General features: G+C 36.2%; 1 protein-coding gene across 3 annotated transcripts; it reads right to left on the reverse strand.

The window, feature by feature from the left end:
- Positions 1–8,378: 8,378 nt before the first annotated feature.
- LOC108331803 (homeobox protein knotted-1-like 3) lies at positions 8,379–12,429 on the reverse strand. Of its 3 annotated transcripts, none has more exons than XM_017566743.2 (6): positions 11,446–12,429; positions 10,760–10,880; positions 9,570–9,763; positions 9,319–9,450; positions 8,844–8,980; positions 8,379–8,753 (listed from the first exon to the last, which is right to left on the reverse strand). In XM_017566743.2, exons 1-6 carry the CDS (start codon positions 12,103–12,105, stop codon positions 8,750–8,752), a joined length of 1,248 nt encoding a protein of 415 aa, XP_017422232.1. In that variant the 5' UTR covers positions 12,106–12,429; the 3' UTR covers positions 8,379–8,749. The 3 variants fall into 3 exon arrangements, with proteins under 3 accessions (XP_017422232.1, XP_017422230.1, XP_017422229.1); XM_017566741.2 differs by having other exon boundaries at positions 8,379–8,761; positions 11,446–12,423; XM_017566740.2 differs by having other exon boundaries at positions 8,379–8,764; positions 11,446–12,423.
- Positions 12,430–13,175: the final 746 nt, after the last annotated feature.

The raw sequence follows: 13,175 nt of genomic DNA on the forward strand, positions 1-13,175 counted from the left end.
TGAGGCCTGTAGTGGCTGGAAGCGACAAAACTACAGGGACTGCCATCACTAACTGACGAGGTGATGGGGGCCTACAGTGGTACGAAGCATACGGTGCCTGGACAGCGGCAAACGGCGCCTGGATAGCGGCAAATGGTGCCGAACAGCGACAAACGGCGCCGGACAGCGGCAAACGACGGCAATGACGGCCGGCCGCCGGCAGACAGCAGAGACCACTAGAAGAAGATCAGAGAACCTGCTCTGATACCATGTTGAATATAGTGAAAAACTATATTTAGATTAATCTCCCTTGTGTAAAATACACACATAGGGTTCTCTATTTATAATAGAAGAAATATGGGCTAAACCCAAAATACAAATGAGAAATAATAACAAACCAACTAAAAGATAAAAGATAATATATCTAACAATTACGACACATAAAACAAAGACATAAAGACATCAGTTCACTAAGTAAGTTAAGTATTTAATTTTCAGCACCATGTAACAAACAGTACATATTACACCACCATGTAACAAATAGTACATATTACAACACCATGTAAGTTAACTATCTAATAACCCAATTCATCTAAGTATCTTTTCTTCTGACTTTGCATTTTTTTGGCCGGGATGATTGGGGACTTGGTGGCTGTGATGGTTGAGGGGTCGGGGAACTTGGAGGTGGCTGTGATGGTTGTGTTGTTTCTGCTGGCTGGGGCTTTAAAGGGCAGTTATTCTTGTTGTGCCCCCTCTGACGACAAATACTACATTTTTTCCTATGCCCACCAACACGCATTTGAGTGTCATCCTTAGTTAGCTCCCATGCTTCCAACCTCCTTTTTTTCTTTGGCCTCCTAGGCATCTTCCTCATCAGTGGTGGTAGTACATCGGTGAAATTTGTGGTTTCCCATAGTAGGTGGCCATTGAGTGGAAAAATTATGGACGCATACACCTCTTCATAGGTGGATCTTGTGAACACAGTGGGGACAAAACTCTGTGGATCAACGTTGGAGAAGTTCATTGCTGCAATTGCATGACAACATAGGATGACACTAATCATCCACTTTCTGCAGCTACACTCCTTTGTGTCCAGGTCCAGTGTGAACTTGTTCCCAACTGATGAAGTATGTCTAACCTCAAAAATCTTTCGTGCAGACCAGCTGAAAGAAATGAAGCACATCAACAATGTAGATAAATAACAACATGTATATAAAATAAATTGATAAGATTACCTTGGCACCCAAAATCTTGACAGATTACATTCCTTCTCAAGTCTCTTCTTTATCTTTGGGCATATTGCGAAGTCCATAGATGCCACCTTGGTTCTATTGGTGGCCCACCTTTTCATGAGATAAACTCTAATATCCTCCATCATGGTGATAATAGGTTTTCCTCTTGAATGAATAAGAACATTGTTGAAAGCTTCACTGATGTTGTTATCTAGTGTATCAGTCATTGCTTGACCTGTGAACCGAGATCTTGACCAAAACCTGTTGCACAAAACATTTCTCAAATGGGTTACAATGCATCAGGGACACTAAATTGTATGTAATGGCTAATGGGTTACCTCGGGGGAATTCCTATGAGGTATTTATATGCTTCAATATTGACTTCTTTAATTTTCAGCATCTCTCTCTCCCAAGCCTGTGGATATGTGCTTGTGGCAGCTCTCCACATCAGATTTTTTAAAATTTGACCACCAAACCTTTTCCTAAAGTTTGCATAGAGGTTCCTCAGACAGAATCTTTGTTCTGCCCCAGGCAGAAGCTCTTGGATAGCTGGGACCAACCCCTGCACAATTAATTTTAGTCATAAAACAAGATCATTTAATAAAGCATTAACTAAAATTGAATATAAGTAGTATATTTACCTTTTGTTGGTCTGACATCCACGTGCACCCCCCACATACTTGACTACCCCCGAGGTCTTGAATTAATAATTGCAAAAACCATGTTCAGCTGTCTTTGTTCTCCACTTCTACTACTACATAGGCAAGGGGTTGCATTTGATCGTTTGGGTCCCTACCAACAGCAGTGAGCAGCTCCCCCTTATAATAACCTTTCAAAAAACATCCGTCTAAACATATAATGGGCCTACAACTGATGAAGCTATCTTTACAAGCTTTCAGAAAAACATACATTCTTTGGAAGATTGGGTCACCATTATGAGAGTCAACTTTAATCTGCACTGTTGAACCTGGGTTACACCTCAACAGCTCATGTCCATAGTCGTATATTCTTTTATATTGTTCTTTGAAATCTCCTTCAACCTGTATTGTGGCAATTAACTTTGCCCTTCGTGCCTTGGATATTGACACATTTGTATTCCATTTTCTTAATGCTTTAGTACGAATATCATTCACCTTTAAATTAGGATTGTCAACTAAAGACCTATCTATTTCTTGACTCAACCACTAAGCATTCATTAGTTTGATGTTAAGTTGCTTACTACAACCGTGAGTATCAATTATCTTCCTTAATTGCCAAATTTTGCGTGATGGCAAGTACCCACAGTAAGTTACCCATGGGCACTTACCTTGGCTACCCATGCAGCGCACCCTCACCCTACGGTTATCATTCTTCACAAATTTTAGATCCCTCCCAGCATGAACAACATACCTTCTAATAGCATCCTTAAAGTCTTCCTTCCCACTGAAAATGGTGCCCACTTCCCACTTGTAATCTGCCATGGACTTCTGTTTTGCATATTTTGATAAACCACCCACAGATACTCTATCCTCGTTGTCATCCTCCTCACTTGTACTGTTTTCAGGAGTTACAAGCATATCAGACTCCCAATCATCATCTGACAAACCCCTGCATTGTTTTTGAGTTTCTTGATCATTGTCTGCATCCACATATTCATCACCACTCAGATCATCCATTCCTGCTTCATCATCACTGTCCACGTCCACTTCCAATTCTTCTTTAGTATGAACCTCCCCTCCATCCTCAATGTCCACTTCCAATTCTTCTTCACTTTCAACCTCCCTTCCATCCTCAATGTCCACTTCCATTAATTCATCATTTTCAAGCTCAACTTCATCCACATTATCCACTTCCACTACTTCTTCACTTTGAAACTCAACTCTGTCCTCATTGTCAACCTCCACTGCAACCTCAACATCTTCTGCATCCTCCTTGTCATCCTCCCAGACATTTTCATTCTCAGCATCCTCCTTGTCACCCTCAACATGTGCTTCTCCTCCAACGCCACTACCCTCACCACTCTCTGCTGGACCTTCACGTAGGTACAAAATGTCATTCTCATCATTTTCTACAATAGCTGGTTCGTCCACCCCATGCACAACATAGAGGTTCACTTTCCCCAAAAAATTAGCCACCTTCATCATGTTCATAGCTCCTTTATCATCATCAAGCTTATGTAAAACATGTTGGATATTGTAATATAATTCTTTTACTTCCATGTAACCCAGATCTTTAAGTGAACCTAATACTCCAAAATAACACCATTTATCGGGATCTACGTCCCAATAAACTATCTCCCCGCCCATATACTTAAAGGGGACTTCTTTGATCAAGGTCCCACCGTGATGGACCACAACCTGAAACATGTCATTACACATCCCTACCCGAACCCTGCAAATGCAAACGGGGACCACTAATTTAAGTTAAACTAATATCTATGGGACCACTATCAACCATTAAAACAAGACAACTTTTCACCCCTACTTAAACCCCCTATAAAGCGACAACAGTGATAACATATACAACAACTACATTTCATAAAATTATCAAACATAAGCCCTAACCTGATTTGCGGTTTCCAATTTGCGCTTCAGATTTGCGGTTTCCAATTCGCGCTTCAGATTTCAACACACTTCCTTCACAATGATAAATCTCAAATTACCAATTTCTCTGCAACTCAAACCCTAACCTCTGATTTCTTAACCACAGTAATATACACACGTTTACCCTCTCACAGCCACGTATTACCCTCACACAGCCATGTATTACCCTCACACAGCCACGTAGCAAACTTCAGTCCACCCTGTCAGCTGGCCCGTTAAAAAATTAACGCCGTTACCAAAAAGGATTTAATTGCACACTTTTTACAAAAGTTGGGACCACATTGAACTTCTAAAAAAACGTAGGACACAATTGAACATTTGACCCCTTTCGAGGGACCAAAAGAGGTATTAAACCTATTTATTACTAGTTGTTACTTTCCATGGTTTCAAATAAGATCCTCGTTCTACATATTTTATCTTCTAACTTCATGCCAAACAAATATACTTTTGTATTTTGTGCACAATTAGATTCTTGGAAACATATTTGGTATATAAGACAAGTTTTTCTTCATAAGTACTTATTAGATTAATTTCTTTAGAAAAATAAGGGATTGAGATTATTTATAAACTAAAATTGTTTTTTATGCATATGTTTTATAAATTTATCCTTTTTAATTACACTTAGTTTTTTATTTGAGTTTTGTGTTTTAAAATGTTATTTTAATTAAAATTATTTTAAAATACGTAGTTGTGCTCAAGGTCTAATAAATGTGTTAAAAGTATTTTTCTTTGCTGTATAAATATTTTTTATTTAATTATATTAGAAAATATAAATAAAATTTATCAAATCTTTTTAAATCTGAGTAAAAACTTTCAAATATTTTTAAATCTCCAAAAACAACACCAAAAATCTTTGAATATTTTCTAAATGTTTAGAAACAATTTACAAATACTTCATCAAAAAGTCTAGATTCACAACAAAACCAACTCCAAAGATTTATAGCAACCGAAATTACATATAAGTATGTGGTTCAATTCTATAAAAGGAGAATGATACAGTTGACATTTGCTTTCGTCCAACACTCCATTCTCTTTCTTTTATTTTTACAAGATAATGATACTTTGACAACATTTTTTTTACAACATTTTAACACCATCTATGTGTCATCATGTGATTGGTCCATGTTGATATTTATGATTATTATTATTGATTGTGGAGTAATTTTGGATCAATCACAGAATGACACATAAATGATGTTAAAATGTTGTCAAAGTATCATTATCTATTTTTATATTATTCTCATTTTCCTCATATTTTGTAACACCGCTAGCTAAGGCGCGGATGTTTACGTTTTTGGATTATGGATTCTGATTTTTAAGTTGTTCATTTTATTCATTTGTTTATTAGAATTTTTTTTATGCTTAAGAAGTCATTGTTTTTTATGTGAGAAAATAGTAGACACTTGATTTGTACATGGTGGAAAAAAATAAGTGTTAATTACTTCTTTTCATTTATACACATAAGAAGAATAACTGAGAAAAACTAAAATGAATTGATAAGTGGTATCCAATTAATTCAATATTTAACCATTGTTTTGCTTAACAAAAAGACGGATAAAAAGATTAATACTTTAATTATATATACTAGAACCAATAAAGTGCAAATTAATCTTAATCATGAACAAGATTCTAAACAAATATTAATGAAGTGATCACTTTAATTAATTTAAATTGTCTATTTTTTAAATTAAATTAAATAATAATCTTTTGGAAATCAAGGAGGAATACTAAGTTGAAAAGGAAAGAAACCAACCTAATTTCATATCCTTGAATTAAATATTCACAAAGAATTTGGATAAAAAAATTAATACACTAAATTAAATGTTCACATAGAAAAATGGATAAAAACATTAATACACTAAAAAAAATAAAGCACAAATTGAATCCTAGTCATTCATAATAAAATGAACAAGGTCCTAAAAAATATTAATTAAGTAATCCTTTTAATTATTTTAAGTTCTCTAATTTTTAAATTAAATTGAATAACAATATTTTGGAAATCAATAAAGAATTTTAAATTGAAAAGACAAAAAATCAATCTAATTTTCATAATTTTGAATTAAATCTTTTGATTCATACTGCATTTGTTTATTTAATCACACAACAATCTTCCTTGTTTTTTCTTTCAAGCACCAAAATAACTAGGAAGCTTGTTCCTTTATTAGTATTATCATTCTAGACATTTAGATAGTTTATAATTTGGTTTTATTTATGTATTTATTTTGATTTAATTTGTTCATACTATTTTAACACATTAGGTTGTTTATATTTTTTTCTTATTTGCACGAATTTATTTTTTTCAATTATATTATATTTGTTTTATTCTCGTAATTTGTAATACTTAATTCTTAAGTGTAAGCTTTTATAAGAATTTAATTTAATTTAGGTTTAATACCTCTTTTGGTCCCTCGAAAGAGGGCAAATGTTCAATTACGTCCTACGTTTTTTTCGAAGTTCAATGTGTTCCCGACTTGTGAAAAAAATGTGCAATTAAGTCCTTTTTGGTAACGGCGTTAATTTTTTAATGGTGCAGCTGCCACCCTAGACAAAAGTTAATGAGGTGTACAGTTTCTCTGACTGCGTGGCAACCCTAATTCCCAAACCCTAGCTTCCTTGTGCCGCCAGCACCATGGGCAACCGTAGGCCGCAGTCAGCCACCCTGCCGTCTTGCCGCAACCTCGCCATCACCCAACACCAGCGTCGCCGCCGGTAGCCACCACCGTCACCAATACAGAACGCGAACGCCAAAGTCGCGAGTCCTCCGTCATCATCTTCAGCATCTTCCTCGACTTTCATCTCCACCATGAGACACTTTTCAGGTCGCCGTAGAGCTGCAAGGACCGCCATCCACCATGACCATTGCAAGAGCACTCTCTCGCACACACCTGTAGAAACGGAGAAATCCCCAATTCCAAAAATCTTTCGAAACCTAAATCACCGCCACAACTCTTCAATTCATCTGCTTGTGAGTTTCGCCCAATCTTGAGCTAGCCATCAGCGCCTCCACCAGACCTAAATCGCGCCATCTCCCCCTACGATAGAAACCCACCATGGCCAATGTTCATCATCTTCTTCGCACGGTAGAACCATCACGCCGCACCTCCAGATCGCAACCTGCACACCATGGTTTCTCCACCTTCGCAAAGTACGAGCACCTGCAAGAAAAGAAATCTATACAGAGATTCCAGATCCAAATTGTAATTTTGATCGCTCAACCATGGTTTCTAAATCACAGCTTTAGGGAGCCTGAAACGTGAGGCGAGGTTGCGGCAAGATGGGAGGGTAGCTGACGGCGGCCTACGGTTGCCAATGGTGCTGGCGGCACAAGGAAGTTAGGGTTTAGGAATTAGGGTTGCCACGCAGTCAGAGAAACTGTACACGTCATTAACTTTTGTCTAGGGTGGCAGCTGCACCGTTAAAAAATTAACGCCGTCACCAAAAAGGACTTAATTGCACATTTTTTCATAAGTCAAGAACACATTGAACTTCGAAAAAAAAACGTAGAACGCAATTGAACATTTGCCCCCGTTCGAGGGACCAAAAGAGGTATTAAACCTTTAATTTAAATCAATTTTATGTTTTTTATAACTTAGATTAATTTAATTCCAGTATGAAAAGGAAGCGCAGCAAATTGAAATTTATTCATTCAGGATTATTTTTCTCTCTTACGAGAGTCAGAGTATTTTAAAATTCGGATTAGAGTTTGGTAATTTTAATTAATATTTGGACTCATGAAAATAAAATAAAATGGAGGAATACAAAATAAATGGACCACAGGGAATTTTGAGACTGTAGGCAAAACAGTGAAAATAACAGTATCATTATGCTCCATTTTAAAAGAATTATTCAAGAAAGTAATATTGAAAGTTTTAATTAATATTTGGAAGCTGAGTTTCAAAATAATTTTTACAATCACATTTTATATTAAAATAAATTGGGAAGTAAAACTATGCTATCAAGCATTCTTTTGTCTCACCCGTATGCTGCAATCAACTACACTCTTAACTTATTTTTACAATATTAATTTAAAAATCCATAGTTTTTGTGTACAAGAATGATCATGAGAAAGGAAGAAAGTTTCAGAAACACTCATAGTTGCTGTGATATTTGCCAATACTCAGGAAATACAGACCGCAAAGAAAATATCACCAAGGGGACCACTCAAAAATTGCAGGTGTGAGCCATTTGTATCTAAAGAAAATAAAAACAAAAGATTTATATCCGTTTTCTCTGTTAGTCTGTCTGCTCCACCTGAACTTTTCATAACTATAAATACATCTACAGACAGTCATAAACCGCCACACCAACATTTACCCTCCAACCAGACATTCTTAAGAATTTATGAATTATGTTTTTCACCCTCCAAATTTCACCAAGTTATTCCATTTCGTGATTATGACTTTACAGTCACTTGATCATGGAGCGACAACCCAATACAATGCCAACTCACCATTATTTTATTCTACACATATTGAAAACTCCATATTCCTCCTAATAATTCCTGTAATAATTTTTGCTTCAAATATATTCATATCTTTTCTTTTCTTTCAATATTCTTTCTTTACTACTAACCATTGGAACAATATTTTAAGAACAAAAAAAACCAAGCTCCATGTAAAATACCCATTTTAAGAATAACAACAACAAAACTAGCTTGATTGAAGAAAAAAAAATGCTCAGATTATTACTATACACCCACAACCCCTCACTATTATATATTTCACAAACATTAATAATGAGACTAAAAATCATGCTCCATGGAGTTATCCATTTTGATATTGGTATATAATTCCTAATTGAACTTCCTAAATTCGATGCATCACCGTACACTGCAGACTTTAATACTCCTCTTCTGTGTTCACCTGTTCCTTGAGCAGAGCAAAATTTGACGGCAGAGACGAACTAACAGAGTAGAGTGAGTTTTCTTGCATTTACATGTGATGATCAGCACTGTTATCACCTGCATTGCTTCTTTAAAATTAAGATTGGTTTTCAAACAAAGCTTGTGCAGATTTTGAATTAATGAAATGACAACTTTTAACATGAATACCTTTTGCGCTTGCTCTTCAACACTGTGGAAGTTGAGGGATTGCTGTGCCAGTTCCTCTTCCTTTGATTGATAAACCAATTATTGATCTGCTTTAACTGCAATCCCGTTTCCTGCACCAACCGTGCCTTATCCTCCTCCTGAGAAGAAGAAAAACATAAAGAAAACATGTCACAATCAAACACGAACAACATGAAACAGAGTTTATTCACTTTAAAAGGGTCACTTGTAAACATCTCCTGCAATAGCTTCAAATAGGAACATCTAAACAGCATATACTAAGCTTACTAAGCAAGGTCATTTGGTCAACGGTCAATTCCGCTAAGATAAATGCGTGAAATTTTCATTCCTTTGCTTTGAATTTAATAATAAATGTGTACAGAGACATCTATCTTTGTTCCTACTCTTAGATTCGTGCATATTTATTTGATGGGGTTTCTTTAAAAAATAAAAATCAGTTGGGTCAAAGAGTTCTTACTGTAGGGTAAGGCCACTTGGAATGTGATTGCCACCAAGCTTTAAGGACAGAGGTGGTGTCACCAGGAAGTTTCCCAGCTCGTCTCTTGCGTAAAATTTCCTCTCTTATGTCCACAATTTTCTCTTTATAACCCTACATAATAATTAAAAAGAAAAACAAAAAAATAATTGATGTCAAAAACGTGGGAGGAGATTCAAAACGATGGGACTCTTAGGCAGACTTTTAAAAGCTATTTGCATTTAATCCCTTACCTGTTTCAATTCGTGCTTCAATTCATGTCTTACACGTTCCATGAGGGACCTCTCGTTTTCTGTGGGAATAAGAGGACCGAATCCCATGCTATCGGGACCATCCAAACCACCATCAAACAGATTGGCATCACTGTCTACTTGCTCATCTTCATCGTCAGACATTGTTGCTCCCGTACCTTCCCCGGGTGAAACTCCTGTTCAATCATTTACCATGTGAAAAAAAAATCATCACTTTAGTACTCCTCCAATGGAAAAAAAAGAGTCGTGTGCTTTTGCTGTTTATTTCTGCACAAAAAGTTAGTTAATCTAACCAAAAGCCTCATCACCACGTAACATTCAAAGCACACGATGGTTCGGCATAACGTGCCAAAAATATCAGACAACCGGGCTATGCACTTTAAAGCCTTCAATGCTTTCTTCAAATACAGAAATTGTCATCATTCTATCTGAGACAAAGAGTAGGGGTTTGGTATATTCTTCCCTATTTGGCTATATATGTTTCAATTTTAATAAAGTTAAGCAAAGATTTTAAGTTTTCCAACCCAGAGACATTGTATGTGAAAACACGAGGAAAGTTTAATCCCTGTAGCTATGTTCCTCTCGGTCCAACAACCATTACGGACTTGCATATCATTTATTACTGAACCTTACCACCTTGCAGTATTGACTGATACTTTGACCATGTAAGAAAATTTAAAAAATGAGGTTACAACCCACCGCCGGTAAAATTTCTGATTTCGAGAACTTAAGTACCCTGAATCTGAATTAATATTAATTGCCGTGTCTGAATTAATTGGCCGAAAGGACTCTAGTCCCAAGTTCCAGACACGGGACCGAATAGATAATCACGCACAGCAGCAGCTAGCACATGATACTCCTATTTTAGTATAAAATATTTGACATTTCTTCCCGTTAAAATTGTGATTAATATATATATATATATATATATATATATATATATATATATATATATATATATATATATATATATATATATATTTGCAGCTTTAAAAAGAACTGAGGTAAATTGGTAGAATATTGTGTTTATTAGGTGAGTAAATTACAGGTTGGTTCTTTGATAGCCTGAACACAGTCGAGGGTACTAGAATGAAGTTATTCCAACTTGTCATGCAACCAACCCTTATTTTGATGTTGAGATGTAACAATCACTAAAAAGAGTATAGTAGTACCTGTTAAACTTTGTAAGGATTGCTCAATCTCCCAACAAGCCATTACTGCTTCCATTGCATGGACCCTGACATGCTGTTGGAGCTGTTCTTTGAAAGAACAGAGCAACAGAACATAGTGGGACTGCAGCAGGAATTTAAAAAATATATAAAAATCGTGAATTGTAAACCACCATAGCAAATAAAGCTGGAAATAATCACAGACCATGACAAAATAAAGAACATAACACTATGTGTTTTTAAGATCCATGAGAAGCATATGGAGTAAAAAGGCTCGGCTGCAAAATCATTCCGAATGTGAAATTTGGCATGAAGATAGCTCAAGAACTAAAATTAAAAGCACAGGTTTCCAAACTACTTATTTTTTATTAATAACCATCATTCTACATCTGACATAACTTAAATAATTTCATTCTCGAATAAGGAAGGAACTACATCTGTTTCACTTTCTGTCCAGGAACAACACATCTTTGGCCAAGAAAACTTTCCATGTCTTCAACAACAATTAAAATCGCTAATTTAAAATTAGATTTGCTGGAAAAAGCGAAAGTCCTCAATTAAAAGCAGAGAGGGACGGGAGGGGATAATCACGAGATGAATAATAAAAAATAATAAATTAATAATGAATAATTAATCCGAAAAGGGGAAAAAGAAGAAGGGTGAAATTGGGGGAGAAAGTAAGAAAATACCAAGAACTGATCGAGTTCCTTGTCATCCACAATGGCTTGTCCGAAAGCAGAGTACTTGGCGAGCACATTCTGGGACTGTGCGAGCTGAGCGTCTATCCTGGGCAACTGGTCCACCGGTGTGGCGATCCGAAGGCATGCCACGTGTGCCGACAGAAGCTGTTCATACAGAGGATGCGATAGAATCTCCGCCTTAAACCTCGCATTCTGCCAGTTCATCAGGCCGTCTCCACCGCCCTCGACTGCTGCCGCCTCGCTCTTCAAATCGCCGGATCCGGCGCCGGTCATGGCAGAGTCGCCTGCTGCCGTGACATCGTCGATGATCTCGCTCTGGTTGCGGTGGAGGATCGGACGCGCCAGCCATTGGCCAGAGTCAGCAGCCGCAGTGTGGAGGTTGAGGAAGTTGGTGCCGCTGTTGTTGGCAGCGTTAACGTTGGTGTCGGAGTTGCTGTTGTCATTATTGTTGTTTGTGGTGGTGCTGTTGGTGTAGTGCGTGCGGAGAAGGGCGTTGTTGAGCCAATTTGGCGCTGGTTGGTGAGGATCAGAAGGAGGTTTGGAGGTAGGGTCGGAGAGGAGAGATGCGTCAGTGAGAGTTTGGTTATGGTGTTGTTGTTGGTCAGTGAAATGGTGGAGTGGAAGGTCTTGAGGGTTGTGGTAAGCCATATATGATAGAAATGAAACTCTTTTCTACTCTGTGTGCGAAAGGTAGCAGCTATTGGTTCATGGCGAAGTGAAGAGGAGTGAGGAAACTAGAGAGGAAAATGGAAAATGGAGGGAACATAAGGTGTTCTGAGTTACAAACAACGTTGTATTAATGGTTTTGGAGAAACACACAACTCAACACATTCACATAAGGCGGTTTTCAGTATTTCTCACTCTGGTTTTCCGGTCATTACTTACTAATTCCGGAAATTGCTTTTTTCCGTCACCCCCACTATTTTCTTTTTCTTTTTATTTTCACTCTGGCCCTTCAACCCTCCTTCAATTCATTCTTTTTACTCTTTTATATTCGCATGCACAATGGTCCCCACTATTTTTTTTAAATATATTTTTTATTTATATATTTACTCAAAACATTTTAAAATAAAATAAACTAACCCAATTGTTTCCTTTCAAGTATCATTTAATTTGTCTTGTTATGGTTTAGTCCTCCTAGTTTACCTAACTAAACACCACATTGTTCAAAATTCTCCAACCATTTGCACTTGATAATTATTAAAGCACACTCATATTTAACCAAATAAATAACATTACACCATTGTAACATAGTTTTCTACCAATAAATAATTGATTATTTTTTAGTAGGATTTATATTCATTTTTATTACATGATTTACAAAGTAGTGATGTAATTGTAACCTTCATATACAATAATGCTTAAATATAATCATAGCTTTATATCATTAATTAATATGGTTTATTGAATAAAAATTATCGGTAAAATTATAAATTGGATATGAAATAAAATTATCTGATATGAAAGATAAAAACATTATTTTGATAAAAAATATTAAATAATTTGTTTTCCAGAGTAGTTATGATTCCGCCTTGGTTTACCGTGTGAACGGGTTGCATATATTTTATTTCATTGTGTGGTGTACATAGTCTTTAAACTTAACCTACACATGAATTTGAAGTCAACCTTTTACAAGAAAAATATATAGATTTTTTTAATTTTAAAGCAACACCTTAGGTTTAATAAAATTGATGGCAAATTATTATGTGTTTTAGAGT

This window comes from Vigna angularis, chromosome 4, assembly GCF_016808095.1.
Source record: "Vigna angularis cultivar LongXiaoDou No.4 chromosome 4, ASM1680809v1, whole genome shotgun sequence".
In the NCBI taxonomy this organism is placed as follows: Eukaryota; Viridiplantae; Streptophyta; class Magnoliopsida; order Fabales; family Fabaceae; genus Vigna; species Vigna angularis.